At 33.2% G+C, this 22387-nt stretch overlaps 3 protein-coding genes across 4 annotated transcripts; 1 reads left to right on the plus strand and 2 right to left on the minus strand.

The window, feature by feature from the left end:
- Positions 1-985: 985 nt before the first annotated feature.
- Positions 986-3981, minus strand: LOC149399150 (Phototropic-responsive NPH3 family protein). Its single transcript, XM_089612903.1, has 4 exons — positions 3678-3981; positions 3518-3587; positions 2015-2548; positions 986-1777 (listed from the first exon to the last, which is right to left on the minus strand). The coding sequence occupies exons 1-4, from the start codon at positions 3815-3817 to the stop codon at positions 1190-1192; spliced, it is 1332 nt and encodes a 443-aa protein (XP_089469029.1). The 5' UTR covers positions 3818-3981; the 3' UTR covers positions 986-1189.
- Positions 3982-7716: 3735 nt separating this feature from the next.
- On the plus strand, positions 7717-8402 carry LOC149399151 (large ribosomal subunit protein uL24z). Its single transcript, XM_089613052.1, has one exon. It carries the CDS (start codon positions 7792-7794, stop codon positions 8230-8232), a length of 441 nt encoding a protein of 146 aa, XP_089469178.1. The 5' UTR covers positions 7717-7791; the 3' UTR covers positions 8233-8402.
- A 991-nt stretch (positions 8403-9393) lies between these two features.
- LOC149399152 (mitochondrial outer membrane protein porin 2-like) lies at positions 9394-12831 on the minus strand. 2 transcript variants are annotated; one of them, XR_016296533.1, is made up of 7 exons: positions 12656-12831; positions 12476-12543; positions 11085-11195; positions 10893-10979; positions 10597-10805; positions 9584-10006; positions 9394-9502 (listed from the first exon to the last, which is right to left on the minus strand). XR_016296533.1 is itself a non-coding variant. In XM_089612161.1 (6 exons), the coding sequence occupies exons 1-6, from the start codon at positions 12702-12704 to the stop codon at positions 9700-9702; spliced, it is 831 nt and encodes a 276-aa protein (XP_089468287.1). In that variant the 5' UTR covers positions 12705-12831; the 3' UTR covers positions 9394-9699. The 2 variants fall into 2 exon arrangements, 1 of the variants encoding a protein (XP_089468287.1); XM_089612161.1 differs by having other exon boundaries at positions 9394-10006.
- Between the last annotated feature and the right edge of the window lie 9556 nt (positions 12832-22387).

A 22387-nucleotide genomic window follows, 5' to 3' on the forward strand; every position in this document is an offset into this window, starting at 1 on the left:
CCCATTTTTTTAAAAAATTTTCATTTTTACCATGATTTTTTTTAATTAGCCCCCCTAAATTTTTTTATTTACATTTTTTGCCCATTTTTAAAAAGTTTTACATTTTTACCCTAAAAAATTTACACTTTTGACCCATTTTTTTAAAAAAATTTCATTTTTACCATGATTTTTTTTAATTAGCCCCCCTTAAATTTTTTTATTTACATTTTTTTCCCATTTTAAAAAAGTTATACATTTTTACCCTAGACAAATGTGATCCTCTCGTAGACAAATGTGGAGAGATTCTCATTTTCCATTTGATTTTCGAAGGAAAATGAAATCCTCATTTTAGTTATACACTTTCCCTCGCATTTTCTATCATATTTTTTTTTCTACCATATTTTCCTCAATCCAAACAATCTAAGTAAAATAGGAGGGATTTCCATTTTCCTTTCCCTCCTATTTTCCGGGTTCCAAACGGAGCCTAAGGGTCAAGAGTCGGACCCGGGCCCGAACCTAAAAAGAGAATAAATTGTTTAATGCGAGATCACTATCTATGGACAAACAAGCATGGAGCTAACCAAAAAAGAAGTTTCAATGTAAAATTAAAATAAAGTAGTAAGAAATTTTAGGGATTATACCACAAGTATGATATTCTCTCTCAGGTGGTTCACTTATCTCACTAAATTCTTTGTAGATTTTTTTTTTTTTTCATTTGAAAAATTTGAGAATTCGTTTGAATATTTATTGACATTTTGTCAATTTATTAACATGGATGTCAATATATTATCAAAGATTCTAGTACTTTGTTTTAAAGATTTTGGGTCTGTTAAAGATTTATTGACATCTAAAAAAATTATTGATAAATATTTCAATAAATTTCCAAAGAAATTCTCATAATCTTTAAAGATTTATTGACATTCAAATGAATTCTCATAATTTAAAAAATGGGCCAAAAATGTAAATAAAAAAATTGGGAGGGATCTCATAATTTTAAATTGGCTATATTTCTAATGGACCTTAAAAAAAACTATAAAAGAGGTACTTGGATATATTATATATACACAACTTAAAATTCTTACTCCCCTCAAATTAATTAAAATAATGTTAATCTAACATTTTCACCCAAGCAAAGCAAACTACAACAATATTAGATAATAATAATAATACCAACGAAAAAAAAAATAAAAAAATCGTTTCTTTTCTTCTCTCATCGATCCACGTCACGACTTTTCCCGCCAAAACGGAAAGCCTTCTTGATCCCGTTGAATATCCTAACCGACAACCTGGGACCTCCGGCGGAGCAGTTTCTCTCATTTCCTCCGCCGCCGCCACCACCGCCGGCGGAAAACGAAGCCGATAGTCTGTCGTCCTTCCGGACCTTCCTCTCGACGGAGTCAACGCGAAGACTGGAGGACCGGCCGCGGGACACGTCGGAGCCGACCTCCGCGCATCCGTCGGCCAGGAGGCGGCGCATGGCAGCGATCTCGGCCTCGAGGGCTCGCACGCGGAGCGCGGTGGAGTCCAGCGACGACTGGAGGCGGCGAGAGGTCGCGTCGTGGCGGAGCAGCGAGCCCAGCGTGGCGGCCTGCTGACGTGGCGGCGGCGGAGGAGGAGGAGTGTGGTGGAGGCGGAGGCGCGTGTCGAGGTGGTCGACGAGCATCGCTCGGATGAGGAACCGGAGAGGCATGGCCGGATTCTGTACGGCCTCCACCAGGGCTTTACTGGACAGCTTCGTGCAATCCACGATGCTTGACACGTGGCATTTCTGCTCCTCCGTTATCTTCCCTTCACGACCCTGAGATTTAGATTAATCCTTATAACTTGATTAGACGTTTAACCAAATGTGATTTTAACTCCTTATTTACTTTCATAAAAACGTACTACCCGTAAATAGTTAAGAGTTGCTCCAATTAAACTAATTTCATTTATTGCGACACATTCATTGTTTTTGCACAAAAGAAATGACAGCTAATGAAATCGGTGAAACGAACATTCTCTCCTCGTGAAAGTAGTTAATGAGTCTTACTCTTACCCGGATATAGAGATCCACAATCTTGTAAACGACATCGTGGCTGTTAAAACGACGTTGAAAGGCCTCAGCGACAATGTGGAAGTCCTCGGGGCAAACCGTCAGAATAACGTCGTCAAGCAAGTCGACCTGTCCGCCGTCACTAACGCCGTCTTTGTCCGTCGAGTTCAGAGCCTCGACGCACCTGCTCACGAGAAACGCCGACGTTTCGGCTTCCGGAAGAAGCGACAGCGCCGAACGGAAAACGATCGCTGTGAACTCGCCGTTAACGGTGACGACCTGACGGAAATACGCGTCCGTCATTTCGACCAAGCTGTCTTCGCCGTCTCCGTCTGATTCCGTCATCTCCAAAAGCTCCGCAGCCGTCCTGAGGGCCGCGAGATTGTGCGGCGTTATGACGGGGGTAGCGCCGTAACAGAAGGCTGCTACGAGAGTGAACGTCTCTGCCGAGATGTTTAACGGCGGTGAGAGCGTTAGTTCCGTGACGGAATCCGTTAGTTGCCGTTTTAAGTACGTGCTTCTTGAGATCAGTGGATCCTATGCAAATGGAAGATTGAATTAATAAAAAAAAGTCACTGGTAATAACAGACACTTTAATTCAGTGTTCTTGTTTAGAAAATTAAATGAAAAACACATTTCGCATAAGAATTAATTAAGATTAGAAAACTGGAAAAAGGACGATCGTTATCGACATGAAAACGACTTCTGTAATCCAGGATTCCGGACAACTTTTAATTAAATTTAAAACTTCTATTATAATTTTTAAAAAAATATCTTTTATTATTAATTACGTTACCTTACACCAATTTTAGTCATAACTATTCCAAGCACAACACAAAATTACAAGTCGTCAAAAAATAATTCTTTTTTATTTAAGTCTTTCACTACAATAAATATCATTACATTTTGTATGATGTAATTGTTGTGTGACTAAAAATCATGCAAAAACTGGTTGTGTCTAAAAAGAAATTTCCCTTGGTCTAGAATATAGATTGTGACTTCCGTAATTAATCCTCTCATCCACTTCGGACTAAATTATTAGAGATTTGTGATAACGTCATTTTTTACAGTATAGTACCAAATTCCATAACCAGAAAAGAGTACAATAATGCCATAGATTAACAAAGCTAAAGCTAATATCAACAAATAAAAAAAAAAAAAAAATAACAGGTTGGTCTGGTTTCAGTTTCGCTATTTGCGTTAATTTCTTCGTTTTTAATTTTAGTCGTTTCGTTTTAACTCTACGTTTACGATTAAAAAAAAAAAAAAAAAAAAAAACTTAAACGTGTAAATGTATTTCAAACAAGTCAACAAAACAATGCACTAATTATATGATTTTGAAATCACCAAGAAGTCATTTTCTTTCTGAACCAAAGTAGATTAGACGCTCATGAAATTGACAAAACACAAACAAGAGGTTTCATTTTCATGGCATATTTTATAAAATATATGTGGATTGATTATGAGACATTATTCATCAAAATTCAACAACAACAAAAATATTACCTTATGAAGATGAAAACATTTCCCTTGAACTCTAATCCACACGTCTGTTTTTCTTCCCACAACCAGTGACCTGAATTCACAAAAACAACACAGTCCCATCAAAAAAGAAGACATAACTCAAATATCAAAAAATAAAATTTAAAAAAATAAAATAAAATACCACTTTTCCACTCTAGAGTGAAGAGGCGTAGGAGGAGAAGAAGGGGATGGAGATAGAGACAAGGAAGAAGCTGAAGAGGAAAACTCGTATTCTTCTTCATATATTGTCTCAACTATCCCTAAATTCTTCCAAGCCTTCATTCTATATAATCTCCTCTAATTCAGAGACAAATTTCTATGAATTTTTTAATGCATAAATTTGGGATAAATATATATGGGGGATTTCTCTCTATAGTTTCTTTCTTCTAGTACCGGCCGATCACTTTTGCCATGAGGGTTTTTTTTTTTTTTTTTTTAAATAGGAGATTTCCATGGTGCTACTATTCTATAGGTGGGAGAATTTAAATTTGGTGCCAAAAATAAGTACATTAATGGCTGGCATGTGATGAGTCATAAATGTTGGCCTTAACTTCACCATCAATGAGTACAACTTTTTTGTTTTCAGTTGGTAACTTATTTTTTTGATCCTTGAAATAAATAAATGTATACCGTGCATGTATGTATAATATACCATTCACATAACATAAGCCCCGATTGTACCAAATATATATATATATATATATATATATATATATATATATATATATATATATCATGTATGGACGTGATTTGGAAACTTAAGACTAAATACAAGCTTTTATTGTCTATTAAAAAAAAAAAAAAAAAAAAACTCGCCGGCACATTGTAATTTTTCAATACCTGACACGTAGATATCATATTTCACAGGCCATTTTTTTTCCCAAATTAGTGTCTTGTTTGGATGAATTGAACTATCCTAATAAAATTGATTTTTCCCCTCCGGATTGTAAAAAGGAAAGAGAAAGCAAAACGAAAAATAATCGCGTGAAAGGAAACAATCCGTCCGCGAAGGAAAATATATATGACAAAATAACAGTTCACTTTTATGTCAAATAGGATCGTATTTTCTTATAGTTATATCGTATTTTACGTTTGTATCTGTGATATGCATCACAGTTAATTATTATTCTTTTGAACAACTACTATATTAAGAAAAAATTTAAGATATAACTAAAATTAAATACCAAAAAAATTCAAATCTTTAATGGGACCACAGGAATCAAGAGTGACCTATGAATTTAAAAAAGTAATAAAAATTGGGTAAACTGACATATCTCTTATTGAATATTTAGTTTGCATTGACGTATGAAACTATCATTTTTTTTAAATATTTTCAATGGGGAGTAATATTGGGCATACGGTCCTTGATGGAATTTCAGGATCAGCCAGAATGAAGTTTTTCGTCTGAATTCTAGCGAAATCAGAACGAGACTGCGCATTTGTATCATATTATAAAAAAACTATATAATTTATTTTTCCGAAATAAAAATGAAATAGTGGTAGACAGAACAAAATTTATGTTTTGACATTGTTTAGAGAACTGAAATTTATAGTTCCAGTTTGGAACCGAGAAATAATTCAGGTTCTGTCATAAGCAAAGAGAGTATAATGCTGGTGAGGATCCTATTCCATATGCACATGATTAATGGGAGTTTTCTTATGAAATTATAATAAATTAGACTTACTTAATTATGGATGATAAATAGTGAATAGTAGTTCAACACTGATTTGAAATTGTGAGTTTAGTCACAATAGAACAAAGTTCTACTTGAAAAAATATAGCTGATTTAAATCAGTAAATTTGCATACTTTAGAGTTTTATTTAAAGAGCTAATTGGCAAGAGATACAATATGTTATGCACTATCATAGACCTTAATGCATGGATAGACATGTTATTTGAATGAAATGAACGCGAGTGAGGAGTGAACTCAATTAAATCTTGGAGAGACATACAATTAGTTCTTTGCATAACCTAAAAACTAATACGCTTAAAGCTTAAAAAGTTATATAAATAAAATAAAATAAAAAAACTAAAGTTGACTACTACATCTTCAAACGAACCCTTTAAATTGTTCTGAATTGATTTTACTCTTACTTTACTATATAATTTTAGATTGCTAGACTAAAATTATGTTATTTTTTCATATTTTACCCTCTGTATAAAAAAAATGTCTTACACACCTGATTCGAGCTTAGATTATGGTTTCGACGCCGCCACAGATGCTATCATCGCTAAATATTAAGCCATTTTTCGGATTTAACACTTGTGGACATGTGACGTGGTCGGACTTGGCCACGTGCCTTTGAATTCGAGGGATTAATTAGGAGTGTGGTGATGATTGTTCTTCGCTCAGCTTCACACCGGAAGTGAGTTTGCTCTTCTCTCAACTCTACGCTGAGAGTGATTTTGCTTTTCTCTCAACTCCACCGCAACATTTTATCTCGGTGATATTTGTGTGAATGGAGATGGCCTCGATTCTCTTGATTTTAGTCTCAAAAGAGTTTTTGTGAGAGAATTAGCTGAGTATGAAATTTAGCATAGTCTAACTAGAGAGAGAGTCTTACTTTGAATTTGTCGACGCAGTTGAGCATTTATAGAAGTTTGTGGTTGTGTTGATGAAGTTAGGGTTACTTTTGGTGGGTCCCAACTGAAAGTGAGCTTTGGAACCCCTTTGTATGTGTTTTGGCCGCACCCATTTGCCCTTGGCGAGCTACCACGTCAGCGGCCCGAAGGCTTTATATACGTGAGGCCTTGTTTTATCCTTTGGGCGGATAGAACCGCCACGTGGGCGAGTGGATCTTGTGCGTGGGCGGGAACTTTTTTGTTTGGGCAAAGAGATGGGTTTTGTTCTTGGGCCACAAAAGCTTTCTTTATGGCGGGAAGTTTGTTTGGGCGGGAAGGTAAAAAAGAAGGCGAAAATAGCTAGGCATGTTGGGCTGATTTGCTCGCTTTGAGGCACAGGTCCTCAATGGGCGAGAGGTCTCCAGCGCGGGTAGGCTTTGCGAGTCGACTGAGACCACGCGGCCCAGAAACCATTCTCCTTATTGGGCCCCTGGGACAGTTATGGGCTTGGACGCTTAAAGAAGTCGGGCCAGCGGGAAATGGGCCTCGTTTGTCCCTCTTTTGCTCACGAGTTATTTCTTTTAACCAATGTGGTATTATTTCTTTGTCATTTAATAAAAAATGACCTAACACTAACCGGGTGAATAACACACACACGCATGCTTGCGTGACCAACACAGATGACCATGAGGCCTAATATACCGTCCGACATTTCATGCGCTTCACACCATGGCTAGCCTAACATAGTTCTACAAACTTAATCCCAATCGAGTTTCGAAATATATGGTCCTTTGTTGATAGGGAGTGCACTGTAGAATATCATGACCACCACCATCACGCCAAATGCAATGGAAAATCAAAATAAACACTTACAACGCTGAAGTTTGTATACAAAATAATAAAAGATGTAGTAATAAGAGTATTCTTGAAACTTGGAGATCACAAATGCACTCCTTGGTATAAAGTGTAAAATGGGATAATATCGGAATAAATTACATATTTTTTTAAATAAGAATGAGAACTTGGATATATTTGTTTTTTTCAATATGAGATAGCTCCAGTAAATACACCAAAAAAGCAAATTAAAATATAGAAATTACACTACTGAAAAAAATTATCGCCAAAATAGAATTCGTAATTGTTTCATATCAAAATAGCTCGTGTGTCTAGTGAAATATTAATCTTGCCCCCATATAATCATTTTAAATCGTGTTATTGCTATTAGTTTGATTTTTGTATACAGTACTATAAGTATATATAGTTTCATAATTATACGTTGATCCACATTTAAAATATCTAGTTCAACAAATGTCTATTTATTAAAATATTATGTTGTTTTTTTTTTATTGATGTAGTATATACTTATCCTAAAAATGTATAGTAAAAATCTAAGGTGAAAACTCTAGGATATTTTTGTCCTCGATATTTGAAAAAGATAGGAATTAAAGTTGCGGTGATTTTGGGAAAAACAATCCTAAAAAGAAAACCGTTAGTCATGTAATTCTCACAATTAAAATGGCCATCAATGGGCTGGCCGAGTAATGGGCTAAGAAATGCCTAAAAAGAGAGAAAGCCCAAAACACACGAACGTCCCTATATATAAAATCAAACAAGACCTAATGGCTTCGTCTCTTCTTTTCAGTAGCGCCACAAAAACCCCTAACCCTAGAGGCAGAACCAGAAGAACCAAAAATGAAGTACAACCCGAGAGTGTCGAGCTCGCGCCGCAAGAGCCGCAAGGCTCACTTCACCGCACCGTCGAGCGTCCGGCGAGTCCTGATGAGCGCGCCGCTCTCCAGCGACCTGCGATCCAAGTACAATGTTCGATCCATGCCGGTGAGAAAGGACGACGAAGTCCAGGTTGTCCGTGGGACCTACAAGGGACGCGAGGGAAAGGTCGTCCAGGTCTACCGTCGCAAGTGGGTGATCCACATCGAGCGCATCACTCGCGAGAAGGTCAACGGATCCACGGTCAACGTCGGAATCAACCCGTCCAAGGTCGTCGTCACGAAGCTCCGCCTCGACAAGGATCGCAAGTCGCTCTTGGAGCGCAAGGCCAAGGGACGCGCCGCCGCCGATAAGGACAAAGGCACCAAGTTCACCGCCGACGATATCATGCAGAATGTTGATTGAGAGTGACGATCTCTCGGTTAGGGTTTTTGTTTCGAGCTTTATTTTTAATTATAAGAATGTTTTATTTTTGGATTATTGATATGTGGTTTCTGTTTTGTTTGAGGGATCTATATGAGACATGGATGTTGTTCCGTTTTAGCAATGCAGTATTTTTATATTTCTGGATATAATTACAATTGTGTCCTCTCTTCCGTTTTGTGAGTTTATTATGTTTTTGAAGAGCGAAGTTGTTTAAAATTATAGGCTAGCTTCACGTTTTCATTAGAAATGATTAGGTTTTGTTAGATTAAGGTTCTGGCGATATTGTGAATTTGCTGTAAACTATAAGTAGAAGTATTAATTTGGTTTGTGGATGTTTATGTACTTAGTTGTTTTTCATTTGATCTGTTTGTTGCTTTAATGTATTTGGTTTTAGCTAAACGATGCTCAAAACTACAGGTTTATAATGTTTACATTAGATTAGGCTTAGAATGTCTTGCGTGATTTCTCTCTCACTTCACATATTTTAGTTTTCATGCGCATTAATTTTTCTGATTATTTTTATACTAATAATTTAGGGTTTACTTGTCGGCTATAAGGTTTGTCTTTGAGGCGTTGACAGTTGAATGATAAATCCTGTGCTATGTATTCATTTCGTGGTTGTCATTTTTCATGGCTAGTTGATATCTTCTATGATCTGTTTCTATGGCCATTTCAAAGGGTGTTGTCGTCTACATGCGATTGTTTAGTTGTAATGTTGAAATTTATTTAAAAAACTGAAGGCGTTTTTTCAAAGTCGTTCTGAAGCCACAATGTAGGCTAATTGAACAATGCTGAAAAGCAATGTTTAGATATAAAAAATGGTAAAAACGGTTGTCCTTATTTGTTATTCACTGATAGGTGAAACCTTGAAAGACTGATATGCTACATGATTTTTATGCCAGATGTAATAACAATATGTTATAAGATTTCGCTTACATCCTTAAAAAGGGACTAGTTCAAAAACAAAAACAAATGCGTCTCCGTTTGAAATTAATTATCAAAGCTTGATCAAGCTATATAGTTATCACTGAATTAGGGATAATTATCCCCGTTCGTTAATTTTCATCTATCATTTCATTGTTTTTCAGACGAATAACTTATTCGAAATAGACGCATAGTACAGGTACAGGAGGCCAAAAATTTGCCGCTTAAAAATGCTCAATGTAGGAACTGATTTTCCGGTCTTTTTAATCAATCGAAATCACAAAGGTGTAAAAAAAAAGGGCTAGCGTCAAAATGCCTCCAACACCTACATTACAATTCCAAATTCTGAATCAAACCATAAAAATCAAATAATCCACAGTGGTCTAACAGTTTTGAAAAAAAATACCTGTGGAACTACTTATTCCAAGATCTCCCTTTTTTTCCCTTCAAAAGAGACCATCGACAAACAGAGACAATGATAGAAGTAAAATCGAAACTGACTTGCCAAGAGTTGCAGAACCCTCATGGCTTGAGAGCGATTGCCAAGCCGAACTTGGGGGTCTTTTCCAAGGCCTTGGTGTCAAACTCTCCGGAGACTGTGAACAGCGATTTGGGTATGACCTCGTGCTGAAGAAGAGCCCCGAGCTTACCGTGGTTGTTCAGCTTCGCTTTCACGGTGGTCCTGGGGTCCACCGCGTAGGCCCCACCAACCGTGAAAGTATTCTCATTGGTCGAGAATTTCCTGGTTATCTCTCCAACCGCTGCGCTCTTCTTCTGCTGATCAAGATAATGGACGTACGAGGCTCTTATGCTATCTCCCTTGTCACCCCTAACACAGATTACATGGTTTGAGAAATTAAAAAAAAAAAAAAAAAATCATGATCAGCGAGGTTAACATGAAAAAACAATATTTTGTTAGGTTACGAGCTGGTACATTTTGTGTTACAAATATAAAATAACGAATCACATAGATGGATATTGAGTATCGGAATATTCGAGAGGCCAATATCTTCGCCTCTAATCTCTATTATACTACTCATGATATTCTCTATCGACCCCTCTTTTGTTTATAGGCTAACTTAACTTAAGCATTCCATATTACTAACCCCCTTACGTATCCACCCTTTTTTTTCTTTTTTATAACCAAGGGGTCCGGGTAAGATCCGACTAAAATCCACGAGGCCCTAGCATTGTCGACCGAGATATTACCCCAGTGGCCTTCATTGTTGCATTCAAAGAGGGATCGAACCGGGGATTGACGAGGCCCCAAGAATCGCCCCTTACCACACCAACCCCTTGGGATTACTCATCGACTTATTATTTTACCACACCAACCCCTTGGGATTACTCATCGACTTATTATTATAGTTCTCTAATATCTAAAATCCCAACAGATTTCCCATGTGTACCGGTGCTTACAGAAGTATTGAGGCTGATGAGTCTGGCTTTGTTATGCTGATACCGGCGGTGTACTTTGTGAAATTCCCAGAGGTTGTGTCATAACCAGCTTCTGCGCCGAAAGCGATGCTTGGAGTGCCGATCGTGGCTGAGAAATCGAACGCTGGGGTTTGATTCATGGTTGCTATTGTTGACAAAGCAACATGGTCGTGGAAGTATTGAACCTCCAACTAAGGAATTCAACATAATAGACAGTACTTAGATGAGCTTAAAGATCGGAATCTAGAGATAGAAGAAAATCCATTTTTTCTTTTTACCTTTCCGGAGTTAAAATTGGGTAGCTTGAACGAAGCAATAGCCTTTGTGGATGGTAGGATATCGGTGACTGTGAAAGTCGTTGCGACCTGTAGCAAAACATCAATTCTTAAGGATGCTTCAACCTAACAGGCCAGTCTCCTAATTTTATTGACTCCTTGAACAAAGAAAAAAGACGAGGAAAAAAAACGTACATTAGATTCTGTGTCAAATTTGACATCGATGACAGAATTTTTGTACTTGTATATCGCGGCGACATCTCCACTTGAGAGTCCTCCTTTCTTCACCGCAGTTGACGTGAGGGCCTGGAGAGCAGAAAGATAAGATTAATTTTCTAATACTCAATTAATCAACTTGACATTCATGAATAAAAAACCGCATTAATTTGTGTTTTAAGAGTCATTATCAATTATTTAATTCTGAAGATCTTGAATTTAATGAACTTAATTTAACTTAGAAGTAATTTGTTAAAAAATGAATCGCGTAAAAAACTATTGATTTAATTACATGTCAGTTGTTTATAATATGTTCATAAAGTTAGTTGAATCTACTATATCAACCCATCTGTATTTATTGTGATTAATAGATACAAGTCTGAGATTCTTTCCTCTCAGCTAAACATTGTTTCCTCTCAATTTTCATTCACTTGAGAAATTCAACAACCCACAACACTTCAAAATCACGTAACTGACAAACGAGCTAAAAACTTAAAGTTAACACTGCAAGGAGATGAGAAAACTCATAAGTACAAACGACGGATAGGTGGTTTAAGGGTTCAGCAGTATATATAGTTGAACACTGATACGCCCATAAAATCTCTAAGGCCCTGTGAATAGACCAAGGCATAGACATATAGAAATCTGTGCTACAAACCTTGCACCACATCTATGAGAAAGCAAATCAACCCTATCTAACCACTGTCTCTCCTATCTCCGAACACATTTACTAACTGATGACGAAAAAGATGGTACAAAAGATAAAATTCAATGTTATCAAATTTTTTGTGAAGAGATATAGCTATCTGTACGTTATATAATTCTCAACATATGCAATCAATCACCAAACACCCAATCATTCTCCACAAACACATGAAAGGTAAGAGTATGATAAATTACGATCTCACCATAAATCAAAAAGATTTCCTGGTCAAAATCATATTAGCTTCTAGGTTCTTGAATCTTGACCATTACATGTGTATGTCCACACGACTATTGCGAAATATATTATAGTGAAAATGACATAATCAGCGAAAAGCACGACGGATGAATCAATTCGCAAACAAGTCAAAACATCAAAATCAACTTCAAAACTCTTGAAGCAGAAATTTGATCGAAATAAGATGACAGCAAAAGAATTGGCACATAAAACTCTACAAAGAAACTGGGAACCGGAAAGCACAATCAGCAAAAATCACAAAACGGCCATCAGAATAACAGGAAGGCAATCAATCAAAATTCAAAACCCTAATTATCGATCCAAGGCTCGGTCCTAACAAAAAGTAAATCTAAAATTCGAATAAATCAATATGTAAGCTAAACTCTGTTGTGGATATTCAAACTGAAACAAAAGGCGAAGATTTTCGTACCACGCCGGCATCGCTGTAAGTGGATACGGAGAATTTCTGGTCGGAAGTGTAATCCTTCGTCAGAAGATCTAAAGCCAAACAAAGCCGATAGGTTTCAAATTAATCCAAAGCAGAAGAGCGAAAGATAAAACGGCGATAAAGTTTTAAGAGAAATCGCGACGGAAGAAGGAAACTAGTTACCTTTGGATTTCTTTCCGATTTCGGAGAAAAGTCCAGGTCCTTTGCTCATCTTCGAAGCTTGAAGAACACGGCTAGAGAGAGAGAGAGAGATCTGTTCGATTTTGGTGGTGAGGGAAATGGAAGGGTCTTTGGGTGGCCTGAATTTTTGTTTGTGATTTGATCAACGGACGATAGTTTCGTTGGCTGATGTGAGAGATCTTGACCGTTGATCTTTCTAAAGAGGATGCTTCGCTTTGTGGGACATGTTTACTCAAAACATTTCCTCTTCTCTCCGGGTTGTCGTTTTAATAAAAAAGTATATTTATTTCGAGTGTCCGTATACTTTTATACTTGCATAGCATGTTTCAATCAAAAAATTAATTTTTTAATACAAAAATTGGTTAAATAAATTTGTATGCAAACTTATTTATAAGCGTATAAAAAATCGATAGACCAAAAATAATCAAAATTACACGCTATGAAACGTTAGTAATGTACAATAAATAAATTATTATTCATAACATATATAATAAAGAGCCAAGCTCCTCCAATTTTCATAGTCACGTAACTTTGTTAGATGTCTATACACGGCTATTTCTTTTTTTTTTTTTTTGCCGCCTCTCTTTTCTACAGCCACATGCAAAATAAAGGCCTTTTGCACAAACGTTTGTTTTTGTGCTTTGAGCATGAAAGGTTAATTCTTCAAAAATAGAGTATTTTCCACACCACAAATCGCATGGTTCGAGTCAATATGGATGTCCTAACTCCTAACCGTCGTGCTGAAATGAAAACCTCAAACTGTTGAGTCGATACGTGGAAGACGTATTGTAGTTTCGTACAACCAAATTAACCAAATTTAATTTATTGTTATGTCGATCTAATAGAACTTAATTTATTGGGTATGGAAACACGAACTTCTTACCCACATGTTAGGCATTTAGTTAAGACCTTATTATTATGTTAAAAGGTTTATATATCTTGAATTCAAATGCTTAATCTTAGATACAAAGTTCACAGTGAACAAGCGTTTCATTGATATATTTGATACGAAAAAAATTGGAGCACCGTTTAATTTAGAGGAACCACATAACACATCTAAGTAAATACGAGTTGGAGCAACTTTATTTGTTTACGAATAGAATCATCTTCTTGACACAAATCAAGTACTAGTCCCTAGCATTACAACTTTAATTACTTCTAAGAGCCCAAAATTCATCCACATCGAGTTCAATAAACTCCATCTATTTCAACCTCCATCTGCTGAAAAGATAGAAGACATGTATCTTGCATTTTCCCATTTTTAACCAAAAAAATTAAATACGGTTATTTTTCTAAATCAGTTCACAGTGAAAATTAGCTTCAATTGTCAATTTAATTTACTATCGACTATTTTTTATTTATAAACTGAAACGCGCCTATTCAAAGTGCACACATTAATATATCATTCTAGAATGTTTATGGAAGAACATACTTCGTTATCGCGTCGTAATTAATGTTCTCATGATCTCGAATCACCAATATTATCTCAAAATCGATATTTTAAACTTTATTTTAAAGTTTAAACCTCTACAAAATCCTATTACATTATGCAATATGCATCACTAAACTTAGAAGTTTTATTCGTGCACCACACTTTGGGTCTTTTTCAATTTCCCCTTTTTAAATCTTATGAATTATTTATACAATAGCATAAGTTATATTAATTATATTAAATATATAGAGAAAATGGCAGAAAAATACATAATGTTTTCGACTGGATAAACTTAACTACTTATTCTTTTTTGAAAATGGCAGAAATTTCAAAATAGTCATCGTTATATAACTTTTAGTCAAATACCCATTTGCTGATGTGGCATAATTTTTTAGCATGTAAAAAAAATTCGATTTTGATCTTATCTAAAAAAACGCCCATTTTAATTTAGTAATTGTCATAAATTAAAAATAAAATTCCCAAAAAAATATGTAACTGACTCTCTACAAGAAATTTAAATTTCTGATTTTTTTTAAGTAAAAATGATGAAAAAAAAAGCATAGAAAACGAATTAACCACCAAAAAAACTAAAAAAAAATTGTAGTTGAAGACACAAGTGCATATTAACAATAAGTAACCATTATTAATGAAAATTTACAAATATTTACAGTAATGAACTATCTCAAATTCAGAAGTAAAAAATTCGGAAAACATGGAACACAACATTAATAAACATTAATTAACAAAAAATTATAGACGATTTTGGCGTGGTGCAACACGAATACATATGATTTGAAATCACTCGATTTCGAGTTTGTATAAAGAATATATGGATTTTTAAAATTTTGAATAAAAAAACAAAAATTGAGAGAGTGAAAGAGTGAGAAAGATGGATATGATGAGAATGAGAGATAAACAAAAAAATGGAACATGGTTAAACATAATAAAATAAAGAGAAAGAAAATGAGAGATTCTACCAATTAAAGATTAAATTTAGATTTTTCTATTTCAAAAATTAAAATATAATTAATTAAATATATAAGTGTGGTAAGGGCAACTCCAACCCTAACACTAAATTTGGTGTTGATTTTCCACTATTTTTGTGTGTTTTTAGCACCAAATTTTTTCTCAACCCCAACCATGACACCAAATTTTACACTAAACACACTATTTTCCATATATATATATTCTCCATAACTAGTCTTTATTAATAAATATCTTAATACATAATTACAATTCTTATTAACTTCTTAAAATTAATTCTTACATGTAATCCTAAGGTTTAAATTATATTTTAAGATTTTATGTGGATTTTACTTTTTATTTTTATTTATTTATTTGGTGCGTATAATTTTAATTTTGTAACTTAATGTTTGAATTTTTTAATTGAATTTTATTTCAATGTATTTTTTTAGTCAATTTGTAGTTTATGGAATTCATTAGAATTTAGCAGGATTACTTGACCATACATTCATATATATACGCATTAGGTAGGATTTTTAATGTATATATACTTGACTATTGTGGACTATTATATTAGGCCAACTCCAACCATAACACTATATTTGGTGTTAAATCAACACAACTTTTGTGTTGATTTAGCACCAAATTTTTTTCCAACTCCAACCACAACACCAAATTTCACACTAAAAATACTATTCACCATTATTATATTATTTTAACTATACATCTTTTTATTAACAAATATTTAAATAAATAATTATAGTGTCTAGGCTTTTAAATTATGTTTTTATGTATTTACTATATATTTTAAAATTATATTATTGTTTTTAGTTTATGTTGTGTGTTTAATTTGGACTTTGTAACCCATGTTTAAATTTTTAAGTTTTATTGAATTTTATTTTAATGTGTTTTTGTATTCAAATTATGAGTTTTGGTGTTCTATAAATATTAATAAGGGTAAATATAAGTATATATATATATGTAAAATTTTTGTTTAATGTGTAATTAAAATATTTAAAAAAAAAAAGGTTTGGCGTGATATACAGTGCCACGCTATATATGGCGTGACACTGTATATCACACTATATATAGCGTGTGTTTTACAGTGCGATTGGAGCAACAAAATGCACTAATTTGGTGATATAGTGTTGCGTTGGAGTTGGCCTTAATGACCCTAAATATATATAGGCCATGTTGACTATTACTCATGTTGTGTTATACGTAAAAGATTTTTTTTTGTTTGTTTGTTTTTTTTTTAAGTTATACCGTGTGATACAGTATCACACCAAATATAGTGGGATACTGTATCACACGGTATATTTAGCGTGTAAATTACCGTGTGATTGGAGAAACAAATCACACCATATTTGGTGATTTACAGTGCGGTTGCACATGGCCTAAGGGATGCAAAAGAAAGAAGAAGACCAAGGTATCCTTACCTCGGAGGAGATTGTTCTTCTTCTAACTAACAGTGATCCTTCTCTCTTGATCATCAGAGGAGAAGAACAGTACATGAAACCATGTGAAAGCATTTAAGTTTTCTTGGTTCAAATATTTTCTTGTGATTTTGTACCACATTTAAAAAAATAATTAGTTTAATATGAACATCATATATAAATTAATGAAATTAGTGGTTATGTATACATGTGTTTGTGTTTGTTCAATACTTTACTGTGTTTGAGTGTGTATATATTTTCGTGGGTTGAGAGAGAGGGAGAGTTTCCTTAATTTTTTAATTTTTTTTACAATAAGCTAATAAAAAAATTAAATGTCAAATTGTCTTGTTAAATTTGGACCGTTGATTTGAGGAATGAAAATTAAAATGAAACATTAAGTATTTTCGCCGATGAAAAAAAAAATAGATAGTTAGGCTTATCAAACCTAAGACCAACTCCACCCGATTACACAATTTTCTACTCTATTTTACAGTACTTGCATCAAACACTAAATCATCTCCAACCCAACTCTATTTTTTACACAAAATTGAAATATTAATTTTATATTCAACATTCTCTTATTTATTTCCATTCCCTTATATTTATTTCATATCTTCCAATTATACCACTTATTCATTATTTAATAATAAATATTACTCCATAAAATATTTCACCACTTCGTGCATTTTGAGAAGCTGAACAAACCAATGTTTTACAAAAGAGAGCCGAACAACAACAATCTCAAACACCACTTCCTAATTCTGATTCATATTCGCAATATTTCACTGGTCTTGAAGGATCCGATGCTAATCTTCCCGAGTATTAGTTTATGTATTGTAATTTTATTTTCAATTTTATTTTGTTGTATCGTGTTTTTATTTTTATTTTAATGTCTTTTTTTTTGCATTTCGATATCGTTGTAATGTTACTTCGTTTCTATATTAATATTAATGTCATTTTAGTTTTTCCCAAACTCTAAATGTCAATGTTGTATTTTAAAATAAATTTTATAAATCAATGCAAATATATAAATTATAAATTTTACAAGGGCTGATTTTTTTTTAGTGTAGTGAATAGTGTTGCGCTATTTTGGCGTGAGATATAAAGTATGGTTGGACTCCACCCTGACGCCATTCAGTGGGAATGACGTTCGAGTGGAGTTGGTCTAAAACATTAGATTTTTTAGTTTATCAAATATATTGATATGAGTCATTTTTTTTCTTTAATGGCGAGTCTGAGTTTTGAGAGCCCCTCTTTTTATCCAGGAGCGACATTAAAGCAAGCAAGAATGCTATGCTTTCATTTTTCTTTCTATATCCAGTCATGTGGCAGATCGGGGAAGATGAATGAATAGGGGTATTTTTGTCAATACACAATCCATTCTATTTTATTTTCTGAATGATTCAAAATATAAAACAAACAAATTAATAGTTTTTTCCATTACATTCTATTCTCATTCCCTTTCTCATTCCCATTCAATTTTTATTTTTCAACCAAACATACCCTAAGATCATCGATCTAATGTGTTGGGCCATAGCCATTAAAAAGAGATGGGCTCTATTGTATTGTTTACAATTTGGGTTTTTTTTTTTTTTTTTGGCTTGTTTGGACGTTGTGTTTCTACATGTTTAGCTTTTTATCGTGTAAATTGTACTTGGAAGTTTTTAAACTAATCACGAAAATAGTATGTTTAATTTTTTTTTTCTTCTTCTCGAAATTAGTGTTTTTTTTATATAATTTTGTTTATGTTTATATATATTTTAAAATTTATTTATCGTTTTGGGTTCTGTTAAACTTTGTTTATAAATTATAAATTTATTTATAAGAAAAATAATCTCAACTAATTTTTAATGTATTTCATTGAAGCCTTTGCTTGAATATGTATTCATTTCAATAGTTAAGAGTAAGACACAGTATTAAGGGGTATAAACATGTAAGTAATCTTGTAATTAATAAAATAATTAAAAGTCTAAATTGTACTAAGATGTACCCATCCAGATGTCTTTTTTAGAAAACAATGGACTTTTCCAGGTAGGTAGTCCAATCAGCAGCCAATGCCAATCGAATTATAAACTTCCAAAAAGGAAAAAAAAATATGAGTAATCCTTGAAAAATGTAAAGATTGGAGTTCTTTTGAACTTCAAAATCAAAACTTAAATACAGCCCCATACTGTTCATTATTGCATTTTCTGTATTCATACTTTGGTCTTTTAAATTTGTCCATTTTACGTGATTGCCCCAAAAATAAATTATACTACATATTTGCCTAGTATTTTTTTTTTCTCAAACTTGATATTTTAATATATTTGATGTAACTTATTTATTCAAACTAATTATTTTGAATAATTTGCAAGACAGTAACATATTAAAATAAACATAAGAATAAAATAAGGGTAATTTAGCAAAATAGCCAACTTAAACGTTGAGAATTGCTAAATAGCCAAGGTTTGATAAATAGTAGGTAAATAGCCATTTTTATATATTTACAAACGTAAATATCAAGTAAATAGCAACTGCCATATTAAGCCACGTCATCATATATGGCTATTTATTTAATATTTATCAAATCTTGACTATTTAGCAATATCAAACGTTTAAGTTGACTATTTTTCTAATTTGTTGATAAAATAATTGTAGGTGATAGTAAAATAAATATAAGGGCATGAGAATAATCGAATATTTTTCTAGAGTGCATTATTTTGGTGTTAGAAATACATTTTTAAGGATACATATAGAATATGATCTTAGATTACTTATACTTTATTTACGTGAATAAACATTTGTTGATTTTCGATAAATAAAAAAAAATATAATAAAATAAACTTTTGTTGATTGTTGTATTCGTTTGACTTTATTTAGTTTCTGGCATGTTTGAAACAAAACTTTTCATGTTATTCTAGACTGAAATGCACATGCAAACATGTCAAAGTTTCAAAGTAGTTGTCGTGAAGATGTTCTGACTTCTGAATTGAATTGATACTTCCTTGACCAAAAAAAAAATGTAAATGAGAGGTGCTATATTCGGCCCGAATATTATAGTTGTCTAATTCTTACGATCCATTTATAACAGCACCAGTGTTATCATTTTACATGTCAGCAATATTATTTTGTTTTATTTTGTACAAAAGTAATTTATCTCTCTTCATTTAATGTACCAGTTTTTTTTTTCTTTTTTTTCAACCAATATTCTTTATAATAGATTGATATAAATATAACTAAGCAGTACCCAGTTCCAACTACCGACAACTAACACCAAAATACAACAACAGTTTCGAAAAAAAAACGAAGCAGCCATCCTGGTGTTGCATAATTTTTTTATTTTTTTTTATTTTTTTTATCATCTATAGAATTCCAAGTAATGTTAAAAATTGTTTATCATTCCAACAAGTAGTAATGAAACGATTCCAACCAAAAAATAAAGAGGAAGAAGAGATTTCTGCGCAGTTGTTTGAAATGCCTTAACCGTGTTAGCTCTCTCCTCGGTTCTTCGATTTTAGCAGTAACTCAATTTCTTTCTCTAAAGATGGAAAAACGAAGTATGATGAACAAAGAGAACAAAAAATGTTTATTTTTCTCATTTCTTCTCTGTAGATACCTAAAAAAAATTATGAGTTGGACTTGGTGTTGTTTTCAAGTTTCAACAAAAAACGAGAAGGAAGACGACCAAAAAAAAATAAATTAAATTAGCATCTCTTAATGTCAGACTTTCGGTATTCTCATTAATCCAAAAAAGAATTCAACTGTCAACTTGTTATCATTTGACAACTCAAGTCGTTGAGTTAGCCCGAGAAAAAAACAGTAAGGATGGTTAGCATTTTTTAATGTAAATAGTGGTACCAATTTTGAATTTGTCAAGTGGTACGTTAAAAGTAATCATTACTTGATTTTTTTATTTATTAAAAATATTGCAACGTTAAATTTTTATAATGTGATCAGTAGTCAGCAGTCAGCACTGTGTATATATATAATTACAGTAATAAGATAACCAACATGGCCCTCACTTTGTAAATAACTAAATATATTATCTTTAATCCCTTATTAATTTCGTCATAATTTATTAGTATTCAAAAATATTTCAAGAATTTATTTAATTCCCACTTAAAGCATAATGTTTGCCACGTTAAGTATTTTTTTCCGTGTATCATAGAATTGTCAAGTATAAAATATTGAGATGGTGCCTCCAAAATAGATATCGTACGTTCAATTTTCACTCGCAGCAAAACTGTCTTAAATTAATATATATATATATATATATATATATATATATATATATATTGAGATGGGCTAACGACCAAGTGTGAAGAAGTTAGTTAGACATTTTTGCCGACTGCCATAGACTAAGAGTTCTTTGAATGCGTTGCACATCTGGAACGATCTCAATGAGAGACTTCAACAATCGAATTGACCTAGAATCTTCCAATTTTGTCGCGAACTGGCTAACCTCACTCAAGAGCATAAGTTGATTCCCTTCTACTTCACCAAACTGAAAAGTGTTTGAGAAAAAGAGAAAAATTTCAGACCTTCATGCAGTTGTGATTGCACGTGTGGAGGTCACAAGGCATTGGAAGATGTCGTGCAAGGTGAATATGTTATGGCATTCCTCATGGGGCTCAATGAGTCGTACAAACAAAGAAGAGGTTAAGTCTTGCTCATGGAACATTTATATGTTTATTGTTAAAAGACTCTTCAAATAGATATATTGATAAAAGTCAAAGACTTAGATTACAAGAATATTGTAAAGAAAATTCAAAAACTTGTATAGGAAAAAGATGAAAAGTGAACCATTGCTAATATAACAAAATAACATGTGAGCCACCTGCTTATGCAAGTAACTAGTCATTACCAGATTACCACACGAATCATGAGCGGAAACGCCAATCTTCGCCTATTGCAGATTGCGATTTTAGAGGTCTTTCCCGACTGAGATCCACACCCAAATAAAATCGTATGTTAGATATGAGATTCAGATCTTAATCAATATTTAAAACCATTTTGGTTAACGATCGGGGGTACAAAATTCATATACAATAAGTCTGAATTATTAAAACATAATCAAAAGAAAAAACAAAACATGAAAAAGAAAATAAAGATAAAAAAAAACACCTACCCATAAGTTGAGAGTCCTCCATTGGTCGAGATCACTGGAGTCTCTGTATCACAGGGAAGACGACCACACCAAAGATTGAAAACCTAAGTCTTGATTTTTTGGAAGAGAAAGCGCGGCTATAATTTTTGGGAGAATTAACCATGGACAGTGTAATAAAATAGCCAAAATAAAACTATGAAATTTGTTTTTAGCCTACGTTTCATAACTTTTAGGGAAATAGCCAACATGTTTATGTGGCAATAATTAAGGTATGATTTGCCCTTATTTATTAACAAATTCGTCATTTCACACTCGTACTTTTTTCCTACATTTTTTTTTACTTAAAAACTTAAAAAAACTCATATCTATCTCATATGAACTCGAAATTGAGTGATTCAAAATCCTACGAATTCGTGACGTCGAGATTCAAAAATAGATCCATTGTGTTTGATGAAAAATCATGTTTAATACCATAGATGTAAAAAAATTACGTTACTACCTTAAATATGGAAATAACTGAATTTTTTTGAAATTATCGATATAAATATAATTTTTCATCAAACACAATGGGTCTATTTTTGAAAATCTCGACGTCACGAATTTGTTGGATATGAAATCACTCAATTTCGACTTCGTATGAGAAAGATACGAATTTTTGAAGTTTTGATGCAAAAAAAATTACTTGAAAAAAATAAGAGAGAGAAAGTGACGAATTTGTTAATAAATAAGGGTAAATCATACCTTAATTATTGCCACATAAACCATTTGACTATATCCCTAAAAATTGTCAAACATAG

The sequence above is a fragment of the Urtica dioica genome, chromosome 4 (assembly GCF_054948205.1).
Source record: "Urtica dioica subsp. dioica isolate 48M chromosome 4, U.dioica_male_clone48M_v1_H2, whole genome shotgun sequence".
Lineage (NCBI taxonomy): Eukaryota > Viridiplantae > Streptophyta > Magnoliopsida > Rosales > Urticaceae > Urtica > Urtica dioica.

Coding starts and splice junctions, on each gene's coding strand:
- LOC149399152 (XM_089612161.1), bottom strand. CDS start 12,704: ATGAGCAAAGGACCTGGACTTTTCTCCGAAATCGGAAAGAAATCCAAA. Junction 12,544..12,655: donor AATCGGAAAGAAATCCAAAG/GTAACTAGTTTC, acceptor GTTTGGCTTTAG/ATCTTCTGACGAAGGATTAC. Junction 10,007..10,596: donor TCATCAGCCTCAATACTTCT/GTAAGCACCGGT, acceptor AATCTGTGTTAG/GGGTGACAAGGGAGATAGCA.
- LOC149399151 (XM_089613052.1), top strand. CDS start 7,792: ATGAAGTACAACCCGAGAGTGTCGAGCTCGCGCCGCAAGAGCCGCAAG.
- LOC149399150 (XM_089612903.1), bottom strand. CDS start 3,817: ATGAAGGCTTGGAAGAATTTAGGGATAGTTGAGACAATATATGAAGAA. Junction 3,588..3,677: donor CACTCTAGAGTGGAAAAGTG/GTATTTTATTTT, acceptor TTGTGAATTCAG/GTCACTGGTTGTGGGAAGAA. Junction 1,778..2,014: donor TTGTGGATCTCTATATCCGG/GTAAGAGTAAGA, acceptor TCTAAATCTCAG/GGTCGTGAAGGGAAGATAAC.